The sequence below is a fragment of the Vidua chalybeata genome, chromosome 8, assembly GCF_026979565.1.
Source record: "Vidua chalybeata isolate OUT-0048 chromosome 8, bVidCha1 merged haplotype, whole genome shotgun sequence".
NCBI lineage: Eukaryota > Metazoa > Chordata > Aves > Passeriformes > Viduidae > Vidua > Vidua chalybeata.
In genome coordinates, this window is record NC_071537.1 from 12,974,584 (window position 1) to 12,993,837 (window position 19,254).

The 19,254-nt window shown below is 41.8% G+C and overlaps 1 protein-coding gene across 2 annotated transcripts in view; it reads right to left on the minus strand.

The window, feature by feature from the left end:
• The window catches only part of SUFU (SUFU negative regulator of hedgehog signaling), an 89,999-nt gene that overhangs the window by 50,509 nt on the left and 20,236 nt on the right, over nucleotides 1-19,254 (minus strand). For both annotated transcript variants that reach the window (XM_053948983.1, XM_053948982.1), the window contains exon 3: nucleotides 15,429-15,565. In XM_053948983.1, the coding sequence (XP_053804958.1) occupies nucleotides 15,429-15,565 (137 nt within the window). The remainder of the gene's footprint in view (nucleotides 1-15,428; nucleotides 15,566-19,254) is intronic.

A 19,254-nucleotide genomic window follows, 5' to 3' on the forward strand; every position in this document is an offset into this window, starting at 1 on the left:
ATCTCTTCTAAGACACCTGTTCCTTCCAAATGCCAGCTAAAATCAGCAACAGAGGGGGCTGAGTAAGTAGCCAGATAAATCCACCTGGACAGTGTGTTACAGGTTAGAAGCTGATAGGGCACAGAGTGGGAGAAGCCCTAAGTACATTTGCTTGATGTTGGGAAAACAGTCACTCTAGACTCCTATCCTTCAAAAGCATGTTTCTGTTCCTTCTGTTTCTGGGGAAAAGCAGGCCATCATTACATGGTCACTTTATTTGGGGACATGTGCAAGATGATGCTGAAAGAAACAGTCCTGCTTGTCCCCTGTAAAAGCAGAGCAACCTGGATCATGCCCTGGGAGCAGTGATGTTGCTTAGCTATGCTAGTACAATGCTTGTCAATCCTTTGCTACCTTGGTCTAAAAAGAAAAGAAAAATCCAACAAAAAAACCACCCCAGTAAATTTGCATCAGCGTGTGGCACGGGGGATGTTGGCACACAAACAAGATGACCACATCCCTCACAGAGGCAGACCTACATTATCCACAGTCTCAGCAGTGTGAAAACTGGCTGCTCTAAGGGCTACAAACCTGCATTTTGACTCAGAGATCTCAGCTAAACTGCAGGCAGCGAGTCACAGATGTCAGCCTGCATAACTCAGAGAAATTGTGTATTTGAGGGCAAAGAAGGATTTTAACTCCATGACTTATGGGTGCAGGAATGTTAAAAAGGCCCCCAGTGAGTTCCTGATCAGCATGACAGTGATGCAGCCAGACATTTAAATTGAATGCAGCTTATCCAATACTTATAGAAACAATGTAATTTATTGCATTGCCATTACCCCATGCATGGTCTGTATAATTTATTATATAAATGCATTTTCTCCAACACATTTTTAATATTCAGTCTGGCTTTGTTATAAAAAAAAAAAGTAATCTGGTAATCTGTCACAAGAAAGATTTGATGCTGTTTTTCAGTACCATTTTGCAGACCAAACTGCTAGAATTAATTGAGAGAAACTAAGGGCAAACACAGAGTCCAATGCTGAAGTGTAATAGCTATATTTTTCACCAGACCTACTTAATATATTTCTAACTAGCTCAATAATAAATATAAGCATGCATGCAAAATGTTAGGTATAATAAATTGATACAAAAGCTAAAGATGAAAGTTGTGCCTAAGTATCTCAAAGTAACATTGTTATTGCAACTCATTATATGGATGAAATTTTTTTAATAGAGCATAAAGAAAAAGACTTTATTCAGACTCATTTGCCAGCCATGGTAAGCTAGGATAATTAATGCTAAATTCAGTCTCGAGCTTAGTTTCCTAACCTACAAAGAACTACACACATGGATTGATAAAGGCAAAAAACAATTGTGATATAATCTGTGGGGCCCACTGCCAGTTAGTTTATAATTTTGTTTTTAAGTCAAGATGAACATGTTTTAAGAATATGCAAGGAATTAGCAGAATCCAAGCTGTGATTTATTTGCATATGTTTAAAAAATGCTTTTCCTCCCTGTTTTTCTTTTTCAGTTCAATTTTGCTGCCCTTTATCTCCTGCCTTGGAAACAGGAACAGCCCCAGCCCTGGCACTCCAAAGAGGTGCAAATTCACACAGTGCTGCTGCCTCCTGCAGACATGCAGCATAGAGAAGATCCCTTAGGAAGAATTAAATCCCAGGAATACAATTAAACAATAGCTCCACTGCAGGGATTCAAATTGGGCTTTTAGAAACAAGGGGCCTAGGTAAAAGGTTCTTTAAAAAAAATAGCAGGGAAAAAAACCAGATTATCAGTACTGTACAGACTGCTTGATCTCTGAGGTTTGAAGACAGTTTCAGAAAGCAGAGAAGCATGATGCAGATTGTTTTTTAAAATTTGCTCTGCAGGTTGAAAATACAAAAATGATTACTGCACAGCTCCAGGGTGTTAAGTCTGGAAAATTAACAACCTTCACAAAAGAGCCCAATCAATTTATGCAAACACATATAAACTTACTTGATCATTTAATTCTTTGAACTGCAAGCCCAATGAAGAGCCTTCCGCACCTTCCCAGGGTACATCACCAGCAGGGCAAGGTGATTCCTCACTTATCTGTGTTGTGCTTGGAGTCATCACTACTATTGGCAGTGGGATGATGGAAAATGTGTCTCACTGTATTGCAGCTTCCACTGATGGAGTTACAAATACTGCTTTTCTTAGTAGATCCCAGGCATCCAGATGCCTTCTGCCACATTGCAGAGTGCAGCATTATAGAAAAAAAAATGCTATTGTACAACAACCAATTTGGGTCTGAGCCTCTTCTACCCCTTCTGTTTTCCAAGACATTTCTTTCCATGCCTTACAGATCTACATATCTGGCTTGCTCCTTCTTCCTGCCCCATGCTACCTGTACACAATTTCCATGACTGCAAACTCTGGGAATTTCTCAGCAGACTCCCAGCAAGTGACTCCAGTGCCCAGGGCACACTCCCACCCTCTGCAAGTGGTGGGCCCCCTGTCCTCTCCCCGACTCTGTACAGCCTGCTCCACCAGCCACCTCCTCCCACGCTTTCTCTCCTCCCCACAACTTCATGCAGTTCCTCCACTCTGTTCCCCTCAAGCATTGCAACCCTTGCAATCAGCAGAACCAGGAGCTGGAACATTCATCATGTTTGGTGTCCCCTTTGTATAAGCACTGTCCAGAGCAGGTTGTATCTCTCACCTTGCTTTTGCAACAACACAGTTCTCACCCATCTGCAGATTTATCTGCATGGCTCTCTCCTCCAGAAAGGGGAAGCTGGAAGAAGGCATGGCAGCATTAAAGGACTTAGCTGGCATTGTTGAGTATGGCAGAAAAAGAAAATGAACACAGATATGAGTTGCTCCTTCTCAGTCCCACAGAAGTTTGCTGCTCCAAGCTCTTGCTCCTCTACACCCCATCACTCAGTCCCATCACTGCAGGATTGGAGTGCTTTCACTTCTCCCAGTCTTTCTTTTACTTTCTCCATCCTCCTGTTCCAGCAACCATAAGGGAGCAGGAGTGACGTTCTTGCTGAATTCTGAGCTCCAGGTTAGGCAAGAGACCCTTCCACCTCTGCCCAGTTGCAGTGCAACCAGCTTTCTGCATCCTTTACCTGAAGAAGACACATTTTGCAGCATCCCTTTAAGGGATGGTAGTTACATCAACAGTTTCAAAAAGTTAAATGCCTCAGGATGGGGATGGAGGCCCAGGAGCCAGAAAGGATGTTATACAGCAGGATCTCCTGTCAGGTAAGGACTCAGCTCAAAGCAGGTATTTAATGACAGTTTATTTACAGATCATGTAGCCCCACATGACCACTCTGAAGAGATACTTGCCTGTCATTTAAAAACTTTATCCTGTGTTCTGGCACAGGAAAGCCAGAATGTTTTATTGTTACCTGAATGCTTCCCAGCCAGGTGCAACTAGAACAAAGACTGGTACCCACAGCATTTGGCAACCTTTAAATGTGCTCAGTGAGGGAATAGAATTACAGCAGGTGAGAAAAACCTTCTTCCTTGTTGTTGGACCTCCTACATACTTGCACATGTGCAGGCTACTGAGAAGGGAGGATACTTAGATACCATGAGCACCATAAAGCCTATACAGTCACTTGTGATCTTCCCCTAGATATGCATCTATAAGACATTTCTGCTGAAGAGCTTTCAAGGAGCTTGAAGGAGAAGCAAAGGCAGTATCTGCCTCTGAAGAACCCTAAGAACATACAAGCAGCTTCCTTGAATAGCCTTCACAGCACAGACATCTGACAGAGACTGTTAGACTGCACCAGGGTATCTCTTCTAGCAAAATTATTTAAGAAACAGCAAGAAAGGGGAGATGGTCTGTGAGAAAACATCTACAAAGTTATTGCATCATAATCCTTTCAGGAAAAGGTTCTAATTACTCAGGCATTAGTTCTGGGACTTGTAATGGACAAGAGGGCAGAGGTCTTCAAGAGAGCACTGTGTCATTTTTCTCAGTGGTTGATTATTTTCCCTTAAATTTTCAGGAATTTAAAGCTTGCACAGGCCAAACTTTTGTTTTACTTTGGCAAAGCAGGAGGCCAAAGGCAGGAAACAGAAAAACTGCATGCACACATACTTGCATAAAATAGTTACCATTGAGCTCTACCAACCCATTACAGTACCGCAAGAAAAACACACTTATTCCATTCCAAGAGTTGTATTTATGGTTCAAATGCAAAATGGACAGCCTGTTTATGGAGCATCGTTTGAAACACCATGCCAAGTGTTCTGAGAAGACTCCTTTAAGCCACTAATTTTAAATCAAAAAGCACAAGAGTCCACTTCCCTCAGGTTCTGGGCTGCCCACAACCTCTGAATATACTCTCCCAGTTTCTCTTTCCCACCAAGAACAAAACACTTCCCCTGCTGTGCCCATTTGCTGCCTCCTGGCTGAGCGGGCTGCTGCAAAGGATCTTTGGCTCTGAGGCTGTCAGAAGACGGTCTGTAATGAGCTCTGCACACTGCCACTCTCACAGGCAGAGTGGGTTAGTCAGAAAGCACAGTTTGAGCACCACTTACTGCACAGATCTTCAATAGAATGTGTAAGGAGGCGGATATGTAACAGTGAACCCAATTTCCAGCTCTGCAGTTCATCTGCAGTTACTCTACTCTGCAGTTTCATGTAACATGGGCTTGGCAGCTGTCAAGGGAAAACACAGTCCTTTTCAGAAGGCTACTCAGTACGTGTAACCTTCAAACTCTCCTCTGTGCATCCCAAACAATTGCACACAGGCAGTGAGAGAGGATGCTCTTGCAACTGCAGAACAGACCCTCTGTGTTGTTGCTTTCAGCTCCTCCATAGGAGGAGGCAATACTGTTCTCTGCAGAAGCTTTTAACTGCTAAAGCAGTTGCTTCCGTTTCCCAGGAAAGTTCGGGGGGGACAAAGACCTTATATATGAGAGGCCAAAGAACCTCACACCAGCAGGAGGGGGAGTTTTCTGCCTTCCCTGTGCTGTTTCCTTTGTCCTGCATTCCTCCTTCAGTACAGGGGACAGAGCCTTTATCCAAGGCAGAGCTCACCATGTGCAGCTTCTCCCCTGCTTCCTTTATTCCAGCATTAAGGGATATTCTTCCTCACAGAGCTTGCTGGTCTCTAACATGTGGGCTCCTCCTCACTCTCCTACAGTGGAGAGGCTCTGGGTAGGATGGAAGAAAAGGCTTCCTGCAGAGAGCTCGGCTCCCCTCCACTTTGGGTAGAAAACATCAGCCAGATCAGTCGTGATCTTGAACTGCAGCCACTCTGGATAAACACCTGCTTGGGGCCAGCATCCAGGCGTCCCTGGGCATGGGGCCTGCTGGCTGTCCCTCTGCCACTTGGGCTGCTGCAGCAGCCCTGCACAGAGATGCGTCACACAACCTCCTCCAGGTCTCTGTGCCAGCTTCTTCCCTCCCTCTCTCAATAGCAGCCCACCTGCAATATGAAAGCTAAAATAACTTGTGCATTTTAAAGTATAACCATGTATCAAAGTTACAACTCTTGGTGCCGTGTCCATCCCTGACCCTTTGGGAGCAGCATCAGGGCACACGGACAGATGTAAAACACAGAGAGAAGACAAATTCCCACTCCCTCTCTTTTTTCTTTTTCTTTTTTTTTTTTAATAAACTGAATGAACTGTACTGAACAGCTGAAAAACAACAAGCCAAGTTTGGTTCCCAGGCAGGAACAAGACATGAGTTGACAGAATTAAAAGGGACAGCATCAGTTGAAATCTCGCCAGCTCAAACTGGGCCTAAACCTACTTTATCTAAATTGCAGTAGCAGCTACAAACAAGCCTTCTCTTTCAGGCAGCACTGAGATCCCTCACTTACTGCCTGGAAATACTATGTAATCAGTAAAGCAGCCTAGGGGAAGACAGCTTTCCTTCTATTTGAACAAAGTATTTTATAAGCAACAAAGGCTCTCTATGCCTTTGCTCCTGGCAAAGTCTCTCAGTGCCTTAGTGTGAACCTATCCTTTGGGGCTGGAGAAGGTCAGAGACTTGTTCCCAGCCAAGAACTAGAAGTTGCAGAGACAACAGCTTCCACAGAAAGACACAGGAAATAACCATGAATCCAGACAAACTGCAGGAGAGGAAAAAAGCCCAAAGTGTGGGAGATTAGAGAGGTAGAGAAGAAAACACTTTATATTATATAACTCACTTAATTCAACATAAGACATAGACTTTTCATCCTCCAAGTAAAATGAGAGTACAGGTGACCTTGCAAACTCCTGGGGTTCCAGTCGTGCTTTCCTACTGCTGCACTTCTGACTGGGAGGAGCCTCATGCCCAGCTCTGCTTCAGAGCACCCGTGCTAATGAAGCAAATGCAATGTCACTCAGCAGTGATGCTGGTCCCTTCCTCTCGTGTTCCTGGTATATCATCCTGCACTTCTCAAACCTGGCCAAAGGGCTGCAGGGGCTTTTCTATACTGCAGCTGAATTAAATATAAGGGGAAGAGATTATCTAGTGCTGCCCAAAGTCCCAAACAAAGGCCAGAAAGATGCTACTCACTAAAGCCATAACAATCAGCAAAAATAATGGCCAGCTTATCACATCAGTGGCTGACAAAGTGACAGTGCTCCAAGGCAGAAGGCAGGGCAGAGTCTGGCACTGGGGTGTCTCCAGTATTGCAAAGGCACAACACCCTTCCTGCTGGAAACAGGAAGAGAAGTGAAGTCAATGTAATCACACAAAATCTAAGGCCATGCAACTCCATTTGTGCTGCCAGGAAGAACAGGCACACCACACACGTGGTGGCATTTGCAGCTGTGTCCCTGCTCTATGCCCTCTCCCAGTTTATCACCCACACCTGAAACCTGATCTGATCAAGACAGGACACAGAGAGGAAGGACAGGCCACCAGCTGTGTGCTAGTTCATAGCCCGGGAAACCTCAGCCATGGCCAAGGCCACTACAAAGCTGCTGTCCAAGCACTGGCAAGCCTGTGCCTCTGCAGCCACCCACAGAAAAGGAGCTGGGTCTATCCCTGCCTCAAAAGTGAGGATATAAGCATCGGGCTCTGGAGGTCCCAAAAATTACAGCCATACAAACTGACATAACATTAAGCTTTGCAAGCCTGCAGAGGGGACCTACATTAATTTAACTAAGGGAACCCAGATCTACGACGGGGAGTAAAAGGGGCCAGGTCTATCTGCAGCCAGCATTTCACTGCAATGCCTTTCAAAACAGTTTACAAGAATTACATCTGGCAATTCTGTTGCCAACAACTTCAGCACTGCCATCCAGCTCCAGAGGAAGCCAGCCACAGGTTAGGGACCAAAGCATGAGCTCAACAGCTGCCTGTTGTGCCCAGCTCATCAGCCAACCACTCTGCACACCAGCAACTAGTTTGTTTTGTCAGCCAGCACATCATTTGGTACCACTTGCAGCACGTATGTCCCAGCTGGAAGCTAGGGGATGTGACAAGGCTGACTTAGGAGATGGGGGGAGGGATGGCAAGTACTGGGGAGGTGAGCTCAAAGGCAGCACTACGGGGAGAAGGGGATTTATTGCAGCAGTGCAGGACACAGTGCACAAAATGCAAAGGACCAGGCTCATTCTGAGCTGCTGCTCACAGAACAGCTTGTTTTATGGGAAACATCTAAGAGGAATTAGGCTAAAACCCAACCAATTTCTCATGGACCGCTGAATAACTATCAGATGATGAGAGCTTTTGGCCATGACAAACTTGGGTTAAATTGGAACCAGTGACTTAATGTTTCCATACCCCTTTGCAGAATAAAGGCACGCAGCTCCTGCACACTTGGTTGAGTCTCCTATTCACCTACAGCAATTTACTGTGCTACGATTTCAGCATTCATGCAGCAGAGTTCACTGCAGAACAGGTTCTGTTGAATTGAAATTGATGTAGCTTTGTAGAGCTAAAAAATACAGTTAATCTCCATACAATTTTAATCTAAAATCCTGGAATACCAGAGAGAGGACAGGCCAGCTCTATACTGGAAACGGGTCAATATTATAAACAGATGATAGGAAAAATATATATATTTTCCAGAGCCATAGCAACCAGAAGAGAATAATAAATCGGCCTGGGGTTGGGAAGAAAAAGATAAGGGTACAGTCAGGGAAAAATGTGTATGAATTACTGGCAGATTTTATTTGGCTTTAGTCATCCTCCTGGGAAGAAATAAACAGCTTTACAAACAAGCCAGACAAGCTTCATTTGTATTCAAGGAAGCAAGGAGTTTGTTTTAGGTTTAGAGTTTGGTTGCTTGTTTTGGTTTTTTTCTTTTTACACACAGAAATTGGCCTGTGTCAAGAATGTTTGAAAACATGTTGGCAAACAAAGAGTCACTGAGGCTACTACTCCGAAGCTTTCTGGACCCCAGGAGATGTGAAGCCGAGGCCTGGTGGTTATGGCAGGATAGCAGGTGCCAAGGTACCTGCTGGCTAATGGCTGCAGGTCTGTGACCCCCATCAGATCCCCTAATACCACTGAGCCCCACTTTCAGTGTAAGAGTTACAGTGCCTGTCAAACACAAAGAATCTCCATGACTCAAACTAAACTAACTTGCTTCAGGTGAAAACTGCTGAATAAGAAAAGTGCACCTCCACCTGCAGCCTTTACAACTTCCATCATCACCCTTGTTTAACCAAAGGTGTGAAACTGTGGCATAGATAGATGGCATAATGGCCCCAAACTGATGTACTGGGACATCATGCACATGGCAGGAATTGTGTGTGTGTCCTTCTTTAAACTAGAGACAAGCTGTCATAAAATAATTCCTACCCGAAGAAAGTACAACATGTCAGAAATTACTAAGGAAGGCTACATGCTCTTCATTTTGGGCTTGCTTTTCAGCCTGGCTGGCAAAGGCTTGTGCAGCTGTGCTGCCTTGGGCACTTCCATGCAGCAGAACCATCCTCCTTTCCAGGGGAAACTTTGGGAATGAATCATGACAGAGGACAGAAGCTCAGAGATACTAAGTTCCTACAGATTTCATAGAAATAACAAATATATTTAATATCTTTTTCTCTGAGAAGGGGATCCTTCACCATGACAGCACAGAGGTGTTTGTGGGGAAAAAAAAACCAAACCAGCTATAGTTAGTTTGGTTGTTGTTTTGACAAGTTGTTATCAACAGGTATAACTTGTCATGTACCTATTGGAATTGGTTCTGTCCAACCCACTTTTCAGAAGTAGTAAGTTTTCTAAGGAATAATTCATATAAGTTGCTTCTGAAGTACTCAGCTGAAATTTACACTAAATTGCCACTGAAAAATTGCACCTTGCATCCTTACTTTCTTTGCCTGCACATTTTGTTATTACTGTTTTGCAGTACCCAGGATGCAAACAGCTTCCTATTACTGACTAGTCAAAAATCAAATATTAAAATTCAACTTTTAAATTAGTTGAGACATTAAACTCATATTTAAATATTTTTCAGTGCACTAGTCACCAGGAGACTATGAGAAAGATAAATTATGTATTTATGGAATTAAAAAAAAATGAAATTCTGAAAATGAATTCTGAAAAGAATACTTAGTCATTCAAGACATGTTTATAATAATAAATGAGACTAGGAAGGCTCCTACTCTGCCCTTGCCTAAAGGAAGGATAAACTCTGCCTGACAAATATCCATGAAGAACAGTTTGACTTGTTCTCAAAGATATGCAGCAATAGGGAATCTGCTACTATCCAAATGTGTCACTGCACTTGCCATTCGGAAGTTCTCCTAATGACAAATCCTAAGTCTCTTTTACAGAATTTTTAGTCTCTCCTATCCCCATTAGGCACATGAAAAATGCATTTATTACTTGATTCCTTACAGCAACATTTGCATATTTGAAGACTATTCTCACATCTTCCATTTTCTCCTCCCTAGACTAAACAAATGCAGCTTTTGATCATTCCTTCACAGGCCATATTTTCTGGACCTCTGGATCATTCTTACTGCTCTCCTCCAGTCTCCCTCCAACTGGGATGCACCTGACTTGAAGCTTTTCACCCAAAATGAAATACAATGTTGTCCCTCTCCCTTGCAGTGTAAGACCCAATCATATGAAAAACACAGAACACTTCTATTTATACATCAGAGTAATTTCACTTCTATTTCTCAGCATGAAGAGCTTGTTGGTTTAGGTATAGCTCATTGGTAATAATAACTCCAAATAGTTTTCTTCTTTCAGAACTGCTGCTTTCTCCCAGCTGATTGCACTGGATTATTCCTGTGTCAGAAGACCTTGCACCTGTTGTGCCTCCCTGCCCTTACTGCACACCAGTACTTCCCAGCTCTGCCCATCTTTTGTGGTTGATGACTACACATTGACAATTACCCAGAGTCTAAATATCCAACCAGTATTGCAGCCCTCTTCTTTACCTTTTACCAAGATCTCATTTCCTCAGCTCATTCATGCACTTGTTGGGACAATGTAAAAAGTCTCAGTAGTATCAAGGCAACCAACATTCACTGCTTCCTATGGTACCTGTAACTTAATTTTTTCTAATTTATTGTTGATAAATCCATCCTGGAACATCCATTATTCTGTGGATGCCTTCTGGATGGTTTGTTAAGACCTGAAATCTGATTGACCAATTAGAAACTTTTTTTTTTCTTCTCATTTTGGGAGTTTGTTTTGGTTTTGATACAGGCTTTTTTATGGGATGTGAAGAATAGCATTTGCCAGTTTTCCAGTCTCCTGTGGTGCTACCTGTCTCCCCTAAATCAGCAGGGGCTCATGCTGATATGTTCTAGGGTAAATGTCATCAAGCTCAGCCCACCTGCAAACTTCTAATTCATGGACATCCTCTTAATACTTCAGGGTCATTCCCCACTACAACCTGTGCATTGTGGAGAATATAACCATGACATATGCCACATCATTATCTTTAGGCTCTATGCATGATGAGTTTTCATGACAATTTTTTCAAACCTGTACCTGACAGCTGCAGCTGTTTTCTTTCAGGCTAAAAACATGGAAGCAGCAAGAGCTCATACATATGTGTACTTATTCCCATGCTACATCAATATATTTCATTCATGAAATATCAGATAGACCCTTGAAAACAACATAAATTTATCCTAGAGAGAAAAAAAGTGCAGATTTTAATTTCAGGAAAACACAAACTGTAGTCCCTCTGTAGTGATCAAGGGACTTAATACTGTAGTACATAAAGAGTTAACAATTGTAGTAAGCTCTGGATAAGCTTTCTGTAGGAAAAGCATTTCTTCCTTTTCATTTGAATTGAAGTATAAATTTTTTCTACCATGAGGTATTTGCAGTACACCCATGAACCATGACAAGCTAAGGTCACGGAATTGTGTAAAGTTTCATTTTCAAGGTTTGAAGGTTTGGGGATTTTTTAAAACTAACAGAGTTGGAATTTGTGGTCATGGTCAAACAGTGATAAAATTAAGAACAGATAAAGCCACAAATAAAACTTTTTGAGACTTGAAAGCTTGGTGTTGTTGAAGGAGGGTAAGTACTGCCCTTTAATCAAAAGCACCAAGCGCTTGTTACAGTGAACAGAGAAGCCAAGGCTGAAAGAGGTCTGAAATTCAATGCAGAAGACTGCTTTTCTAAAGCACTGCCACAGTGCAGGAGAGAGAGAGAAACAAAGAATGCAACATTCATTTGCCTAGAAGCATTTGTTAGAAAAATACATCACTTGCAATAAGACATGCTTTGCAATTGCAATACACAGGAAGAATATTTAGGACAGCAGCAGCTGCTAGATGAATATTCAACTCAGTCATCACCACCTGAAAATGCTCAGGCTCAGCAGGAGTATGACTACACCTTACTCTCCCCCAGCTTGAGCTGGGCTCAGCAGCACACCTCTATGATAACTAAAAATTGGCTTTTATCAAGAGATAAGAATTTAGCTCTTAGTACAGCTTTCAGAGTAAACAATTTTCTGACACGTGAAAGTGCTTGGAGCCTATCCAAAAAGTTTCTGCCGATTTTATTCTTTTTCTTGATTCTTGTTCAGTGTGGATCCATACGCTTTACTTCAGTTGTTTTGGTTCGTGAAATGTTTTTAAGGCTACTTTGGAGTATTAAAGAGACACCATAGATATTTTTTTTTAAACAACTGAAGAGGACAGCATTAAAGTACATACACCAGAGCTAAACAACACTTACCAGAGTTTCATTTGACAAATGCTCTAAGCACTACAGTCAGAAAGAACTTGAGCAAAAAGAAACCTTTCATCATGTAAAACAATGCTGTAATGCCACAGCCTGCTTCATGCCCAATGGGCTTCAGAAGAACCAACTCTTCAAATACTTCACAGTTTTAAAGTTTCAACATCTAAATAGAGAAGTCCTGTAAAAAAACAAGTAAAAACAATGGCAGAAGCTGACTTGGCTCTGGAGAGTGAGAATGTCAAACTGGGGGAAACTCTACCAGAGAGAAAAGAAAGTAACACTGCTGGGTGCCTGATTACCCAGGAGTGACATAAGGGAGAACTGCTCTGGACACTACCATCCTGAGACAAGACAGCTCAAGGGAGTACAACAAAATAAAGCAGGACACGTCAGATGTAGCAGAAGTACTGGAGACTCTGCAGAGCAATGGAGTAAGAAATCTTTGACTAAATTAGAAAATTACTGCATCTAGCTGTGGTCAACTGGCATTGCCCTAAAAGATCAAAAAGAAACATGATAAAATAGGCCCCATTACAAGTTTTACTTTTAAATCTTGTCAGGATTAATGTGATGTCTATTATTAACCAAATGATTCTAGCTTGAGAAAATTCTTTTCTAAAAGAGACATGTGATAATGAAATTTGTACTAAAATAAAACTAGAGCTTTTTCACTTGTTGCAACAGCATACAGATTTGTTTTATACAAGGCAAGGAAAGGTTGGTAACAGTCACTGACAACACACAGCTGCTTGCTGAAGAGCATAAAGCAGTATCGAAAAAAATGCCCAAAATCCAACATTTCTGTAATATTTTAAGGGGCTTTTGCAGGACTCTTGTCCAGCCTCCCTGTTTGAAGTGGAGCCATCCCCAATGCTAGATCAGAACCAACTTAGCTTTGTTGAGCTAAGTCCTGAACCTTTCCAGGAATGGAGCTCCAGCACCTCTCTTATAAACCATTCCCTGTCCTTTACCGCTCTCCTTGTGAACAAGTTTTCCTTGAAGCTTTTCCAGGGCCTCCCATACTGCAATTCAGAGCTGTAGCCCTTTGATGTACTATCTAGGCTTGACCCCACAATCTTATAACTACCCTCCCTACAGCTGTAGGCTCCAATTAGATCACCCTGCACATTCTCTTCCCAGGCTAAACTGGCCCTCCTCTCTTCAGCTCTCCTCACGGCTCACATGCCCTAGAACCCTGACCACCTTGAACACTCTCCAGTTTTTCAGTATCTCTTGAAGGCCCAAAACAGGACACAATATTTTAAGCATGGCCTTCCCGGTGCCATGCCAAAGAGGTTATAACTTCCCTTATCTGCTGCTCATGCTTTTCCTAAGGTAACCCAGCATGTGGTTTGCCCATTGTATAATAAGCATGTTATTGGCTCACACCCAATTACATAATCAAAGAAAGAAGTCAATTTATGATTCATACACTATTGTTTTTCATAAGGCAAATTGAAAACTAAACACTCAGAGGCTAGAATCCATCAGCATAAGTTTCAGTGTGCCTTTAAAGAGTCATGGTGGATATAAAGTAAAAACCAGCATACAAGCAGAAGATAATACCTGGAGGGTGGTTCATGCCAGACTGATAAGCATGGGCACAACCACTCTTTTCATTCTAAGAACAGTTCTTTGGCTTTGAGGTCAAAAAGATGGGACTGCACTATTGCAGGAACCAAACAAGAGAGGTCTCTGCCTTGACTGCCAGTTTAGTCACTAAGAAGTTTGCCCTTAAGTACCCTTCCAAATCCCATTTCACTCCGCAGACCTCCTCTCACCCATGAAAAGACAGTGACCAACAAGCAACTGCTATGAGAACTAGCCTGGATTAGGAAATATAAATGATCCAAATGGGATGTGGGACATTTAGTATAAGTTTACACATAACACATATATTATTTTGTATCTGAGAGGGAGACTTTAGACTCAGATGTTTTCTTCAGACCCTGCAATCATTGCATAGAAAATGTGAGTATGAATTCATCACTGCATGGTCACTACCAAAAAGCTGTTCTGCAGTACAATTTAGGCAGGATGTGAAACAATGTGAAAAACAATGACAGTCTCATAGATTTAGATGCCTAACAGTTGCAAAAAATCAAGATAGAAAGGTGAGACAAATTTTGAATGGCAACTGGGGAAGACAGCTACACAGCAAAGGTTACAAAATGACAAGCAATAATCTGGGCTGGCACTGAACTATGTCCACCAATATTTAGAAAAATACCCACAAGATTGGCACTTCCTCAGATTTGTTATAGAGGTGAGCAGAGCGATCCTGTTCTTACCCAGACCTTTTCCCTTTGAGAGTCAGCCAGCTGACTGAAAACCATCAGCAGAATCAGAAGTCACTGAGCAATTTATGAACTAGTTCAGCAGGTACCAAATGCTACAAATTCAATAACCACTGATTTAGAAGGTACTTTACCTTTAAAGGACCTCAAATTAGGTTAAAAATGTTCTTTAAGTATTTTTATTCAGATCTTGTGATGCTGGAAAGTGCCTTTCAAGTATATTGCCATCAGCCATTCCACAGGTTTTCATGTGCCAACACTAAAAGTAACATTCAATCTACTGATATAAATGTAACTATGAAAGAACAGTGCAAGAGAATGGTTTGTAGGCACCCTGGTTCCCAGTTTTCTGGCAATTTTCCACCTGCTGTACCTGATTCACAATTGTTAATTCCTTGGCCCTCCCAGCTTTAGCATTCCTTACAACTTTTACATTGTCACATCTCAACTCCATGCTCATATGCATTGCTACTGCTTGGCTGCAGGACCACTTTAAGGGATTTGCCTGTGATGGGGCTGCAATGTTTTTGGAAGTTCTGCTGAGAAGTGATTCAGGATAAGCAAATGTGTTTTTCAGCCATTCAGGATAAGCAAATGTGTTTTTCTTGCTGAGAGAAGATACTGGATGTGGCACTCAGTGCCATGGTTTAATTAATGGGGAAGTGTTAGGTCATAGGTTGGACTTGATCTCAAAGGTCTTTTCCAACCTAGCTCATTCTGTGATTCTGCGATTCTGTGAACCCAACTCTGCAGGAAAGAGTCACTGCCCAGACTTCCTATAGTTACTGACTGTTGTGTAACTTCAGCTTTTCAATACTCGGGATTTGCAGTAACCTGAACAACAATTGGTTTTGTCCCTGCAGGCTGGGCTGGAAGAAGAAACACACTCTTTTGGGTTTCCACACAAAGACAATTCCCAAGACCTGACTGGGTGTTGATGAGACAAGTGTCACACCCTGTAACAGATGTGGCCCTTCAGAACCAGAGCAGGAAAAAGCAAGGCCGTGTATTGAACCCCGTGGTACCTGACTGGAAGACGTATCTGGCCAGGCCTTGCATCAGCTCTGCTGGCCAGGTGGGTGGTGCCGACTCCCCCGTCTCTCTCTTCAGTCGGAATGTCAGCTCAAACCCAAAACCACTTGGTCCATCTGTTCCTGTAAACCTGGAGGGAATGAAAAATAAAAAGTCATGATACACTTCTTGTAACCAGAGCAGGATTTAAGATTAGGACCATAGAAAAAGGAAGAGCATTCTCATAGAACCAGCCATCCAGGGAGTGGAATCTGGATGTGCAGTGAATCCTGTGCTCTGTAACTACACGTGCAGACCTACCTTACCTGACTGATACAGGACAGTGACAGCCTCACAAATGCAAAGTTGTACCTTGGACAAGCAGCATCCCTATAGTGTTTTATTAGTTTCACGTATGAGTTAGTAAAGAAAAAAGAAACAGTTCTAAAAGGGAGAAACAAAAATAATTCAAAGTGGATAATTTTCAAGAACTGATTCCAGCAAGAAGCATAAGCCAGAAACTGAAACACATTATGAATGGATCAGTTTTAAGAAAGATCAAAGTTAACAAAAAGCCTTCGAGCTGATGTTTCACAGTTAAATTTTTTGGAAAGTAAGATGGCTCCCTATTGAATTTCCTCCTTTCAAGGCATGTTCTGAAACAACACATTTACTTCTAATATGCAGTGAGCTGGAGTTCAGTGGGCTTTTTTTTTTAACCTCTTGGATCTCTGCTTCCCAAAAATAACTGTTTAAAGAAGACCACACCTGCTTTACATTGACCCAATGACAAATTCATTGACATATGAAAATTACTGAGTAACAGAAGTGTTTAGGTGAGTATCCATCAAATCTAAAGCAACACTTGTATTTAGGAGAACATTGCTGGTCAGTAACACACCAGTAGTCATAAAGCAATAAAGCTGACAGGCAACATTACTTAAATTGGTTTGTTCATATGCTAGTGTGACTCTTAAACTGAGAACTACTAAATAAAAAAAAAAAAGGTAAGGAAACTAGCATTAAGCTACTTCCCTTATAACATTTTTTTAAAAACCCCAAAGATCCAAGATGTATCTTCCAAAGAACACTCAGAAAATGCAGCAGAATACAATGCTTATATTCTTAAATTAACAGTTAAGTCTTTGAAGAATTTTATTTGCATATAAGAGATTTGTATTTAAAGATTAGACTTACAATATTTTTGAATGGTTTATGGTCACAAATTGGTGAAAATACAGGGAAAATTTAAAAACATGTAATTCACCTGCCCTGTGCAGCTGTTCTGAGGTAACAGTCAATATAATGAAAGTCTTTGATCTGTTTAATTTTAGCTTGGTAATCCGGTTTTGAAGAAATTGTGACATATGTGGCTTTGATTGTGATTACTTTGGAAATACTTTATGCTTAATTTAGACAGTTCTTTCATAGAAAGAAATATTAATATTTAGAATGTAATTAGCATAGTAATTTTGTTAGTATTTTTGCCAAAGACTTTGCTTTTATTCTTAATAAAAGTCTTGTATTTGAAGGTAAATTCAATGTAGTTTCAACAGATACCATGGAATTTCTCTCATTGAACAATAGACCATAATCCAGGATCAGAGCTCCTGGATGAGGTTTGGGGGATGTACCTGATAATGGAGGCAGACATGAGCTTCAGAAGCTACACAGACCTACAACCTTTACATATGCTTCTGACCCTTGGTATAGGAAAATCACAGAGAAGTATCCAATAGCCAAATTATGCAGCTGGGCTTCTCTTACAGATATCCCTTTTACTACAAGTGCTCACACTGGCCCCAGCTTCAAAATTTTTGAAAAGGATGCATCAGTCTGCTAGTGGAGAAGCAAGTAGCATGGGAAATGATTTTTCCCAGTTAGAAACCCAAGATCTCCAGATACATGTGCCAGTGGAAGACAACAAATGGCTTATCGTCTCTCACAAGGACAGAGATACTCCTCTCTATTCCATGTGGAAACACTGGGTGCTCATGACAGTCTCCTTCTTTTGGAGTATGTCTCAACTGCTTAAGCATTATCATATGAGGATGACAAGCTGGACAAAAAATCCACCACAACTTGCAGGCTTGCAGATTTTCAAACTTGTGCTTCTTCCTGTAAGTTCCAAATTTCCCCCAAACTTCCAGAAAAATTTCTAAAAATCAATCATCTTCATCCAGTCACAGTCAATGAACAAGCCAAAAACCCTAAGAATACTTCCAGAAGAGAAAGAAAGCCTCATTTCCACAAAAAAACTGGGTGGAAGGGTAACAGTACACAGATGGAAGAAATCTTGCTAAAGCACGTGGAAGCCATGAACTCTTTCATGGACCTCCCCACGTTCTCTGCTACCTGTACCTGCACCAACTTGCTCCCTTTCCAGTGGAAAGCATTCCCAGCAGGTCAGCCTGACACAACTGCTGTGCCAGCTGCAGAGGCAACACAATTTGCTTACAGCCTTTGATCTTTAGAAACTAGATTCTGGCACTATTTGGGCTGGTTTCTCTGAGAGCTCGGGAAGTGAGGAATGAGATGATAGGTTTGGTGTAGGTTTTTCTGGTCATGGTTAGGTTGGTTGGGTGTTTTTGTTGTTTTTTTGTTTGGTTGGTTTTGGGTTTTAGTGGGGGGGGGTTGGCTTTTTTTTTTTTTTTTTTTTTTTTTTGAAAGGGAGGGTGGTAGTGGTTTAAATCAGAAGGTAACCAATTCAAACTACAGCCAATTTAGAACAATCACTTTGGAGCTTAGTTCAACATCTCAGCATTTAAGTGCTCTACAGGTCATTTCTTCAGTCAAATTCTTGCAGTACAGCAGTTCAAAAGCACCTCAGCTTTACAGTAAGATGATGATCTGACATGGAACATATGCAGGAAGGAAGCCTCAGAATTAGTATTTTGTATCCCTGCACTAACAGATCTGAATATTTCACATAGTTTGTTTTATACCTTGGTTCTGGTGAACCCTCGAGTTTTGAGTGGAAGTTTCTTCTAAACACTTCTAAAACACGAAGTGTAGGGGGGGGGGAGGAGGGAAGGACAGAGGAAAACCCCTATTTTGCCCCAAAACTAAAGATGCTAAGTATAAAGAGTCTGCGTGGACTATATTGTGCTCACCACTGCTTTGCTCCCTCCAACACAAGGGCACATCACCTTTTTAGCCAAACTAACTCAAAGCAACTGGGTAAGTTTTCAGAAAAATAAACATTGATGGAGAAATTCCTGGCTTGCTGCATGCTCACTGGCACACATCAGATAGTTTTATATTATGACTACAGCACTAATAGAAGGCTCTGGTATCTGCCAAGTCAAATCCAACCCCATATTTAATATTAAAACCTTATTTTGTCAAAAGAACAAAAATAAACCTTTCAAAAGCCAAGGTCATACATTACATGCCAGTCTTAGGTTAAAACTCCCGTTATCTGTTCAGCAAATCAGCTCAGCAGAACAAACCACACTGCAGCACTGCGCATATGCTGGAGGAGCCTGGCTTGTTCCTTTAATGAGGTAAGAGTTTCACTGATCATATTTAGTTCCAGCAAAAGAATCCAAAGAAAGAGAGGCCCCTTTATTTACAGAGCTGTGCAACCAGACCCCCGAGCCCCCCACCACCCCACGCTCTGCCAGCCCTCTTCTGAAGCCACACACAGCGAACTGAAAAGCTGCTCCCCTCTGCAGCAGAGTACCCAGGACGTTTTTCACATCAAATAACCCAGCTTAAGAGGATCAAAAGCCAAAGCAGCCCTTTGCTTTAAAAGCAGCTCTGAAAACCAGAGGCTTTTCAGTTTAAATCAAAGCTATATGCCAAAGCATTTTCATTCTCACTTTTGCAAGGAAGAAG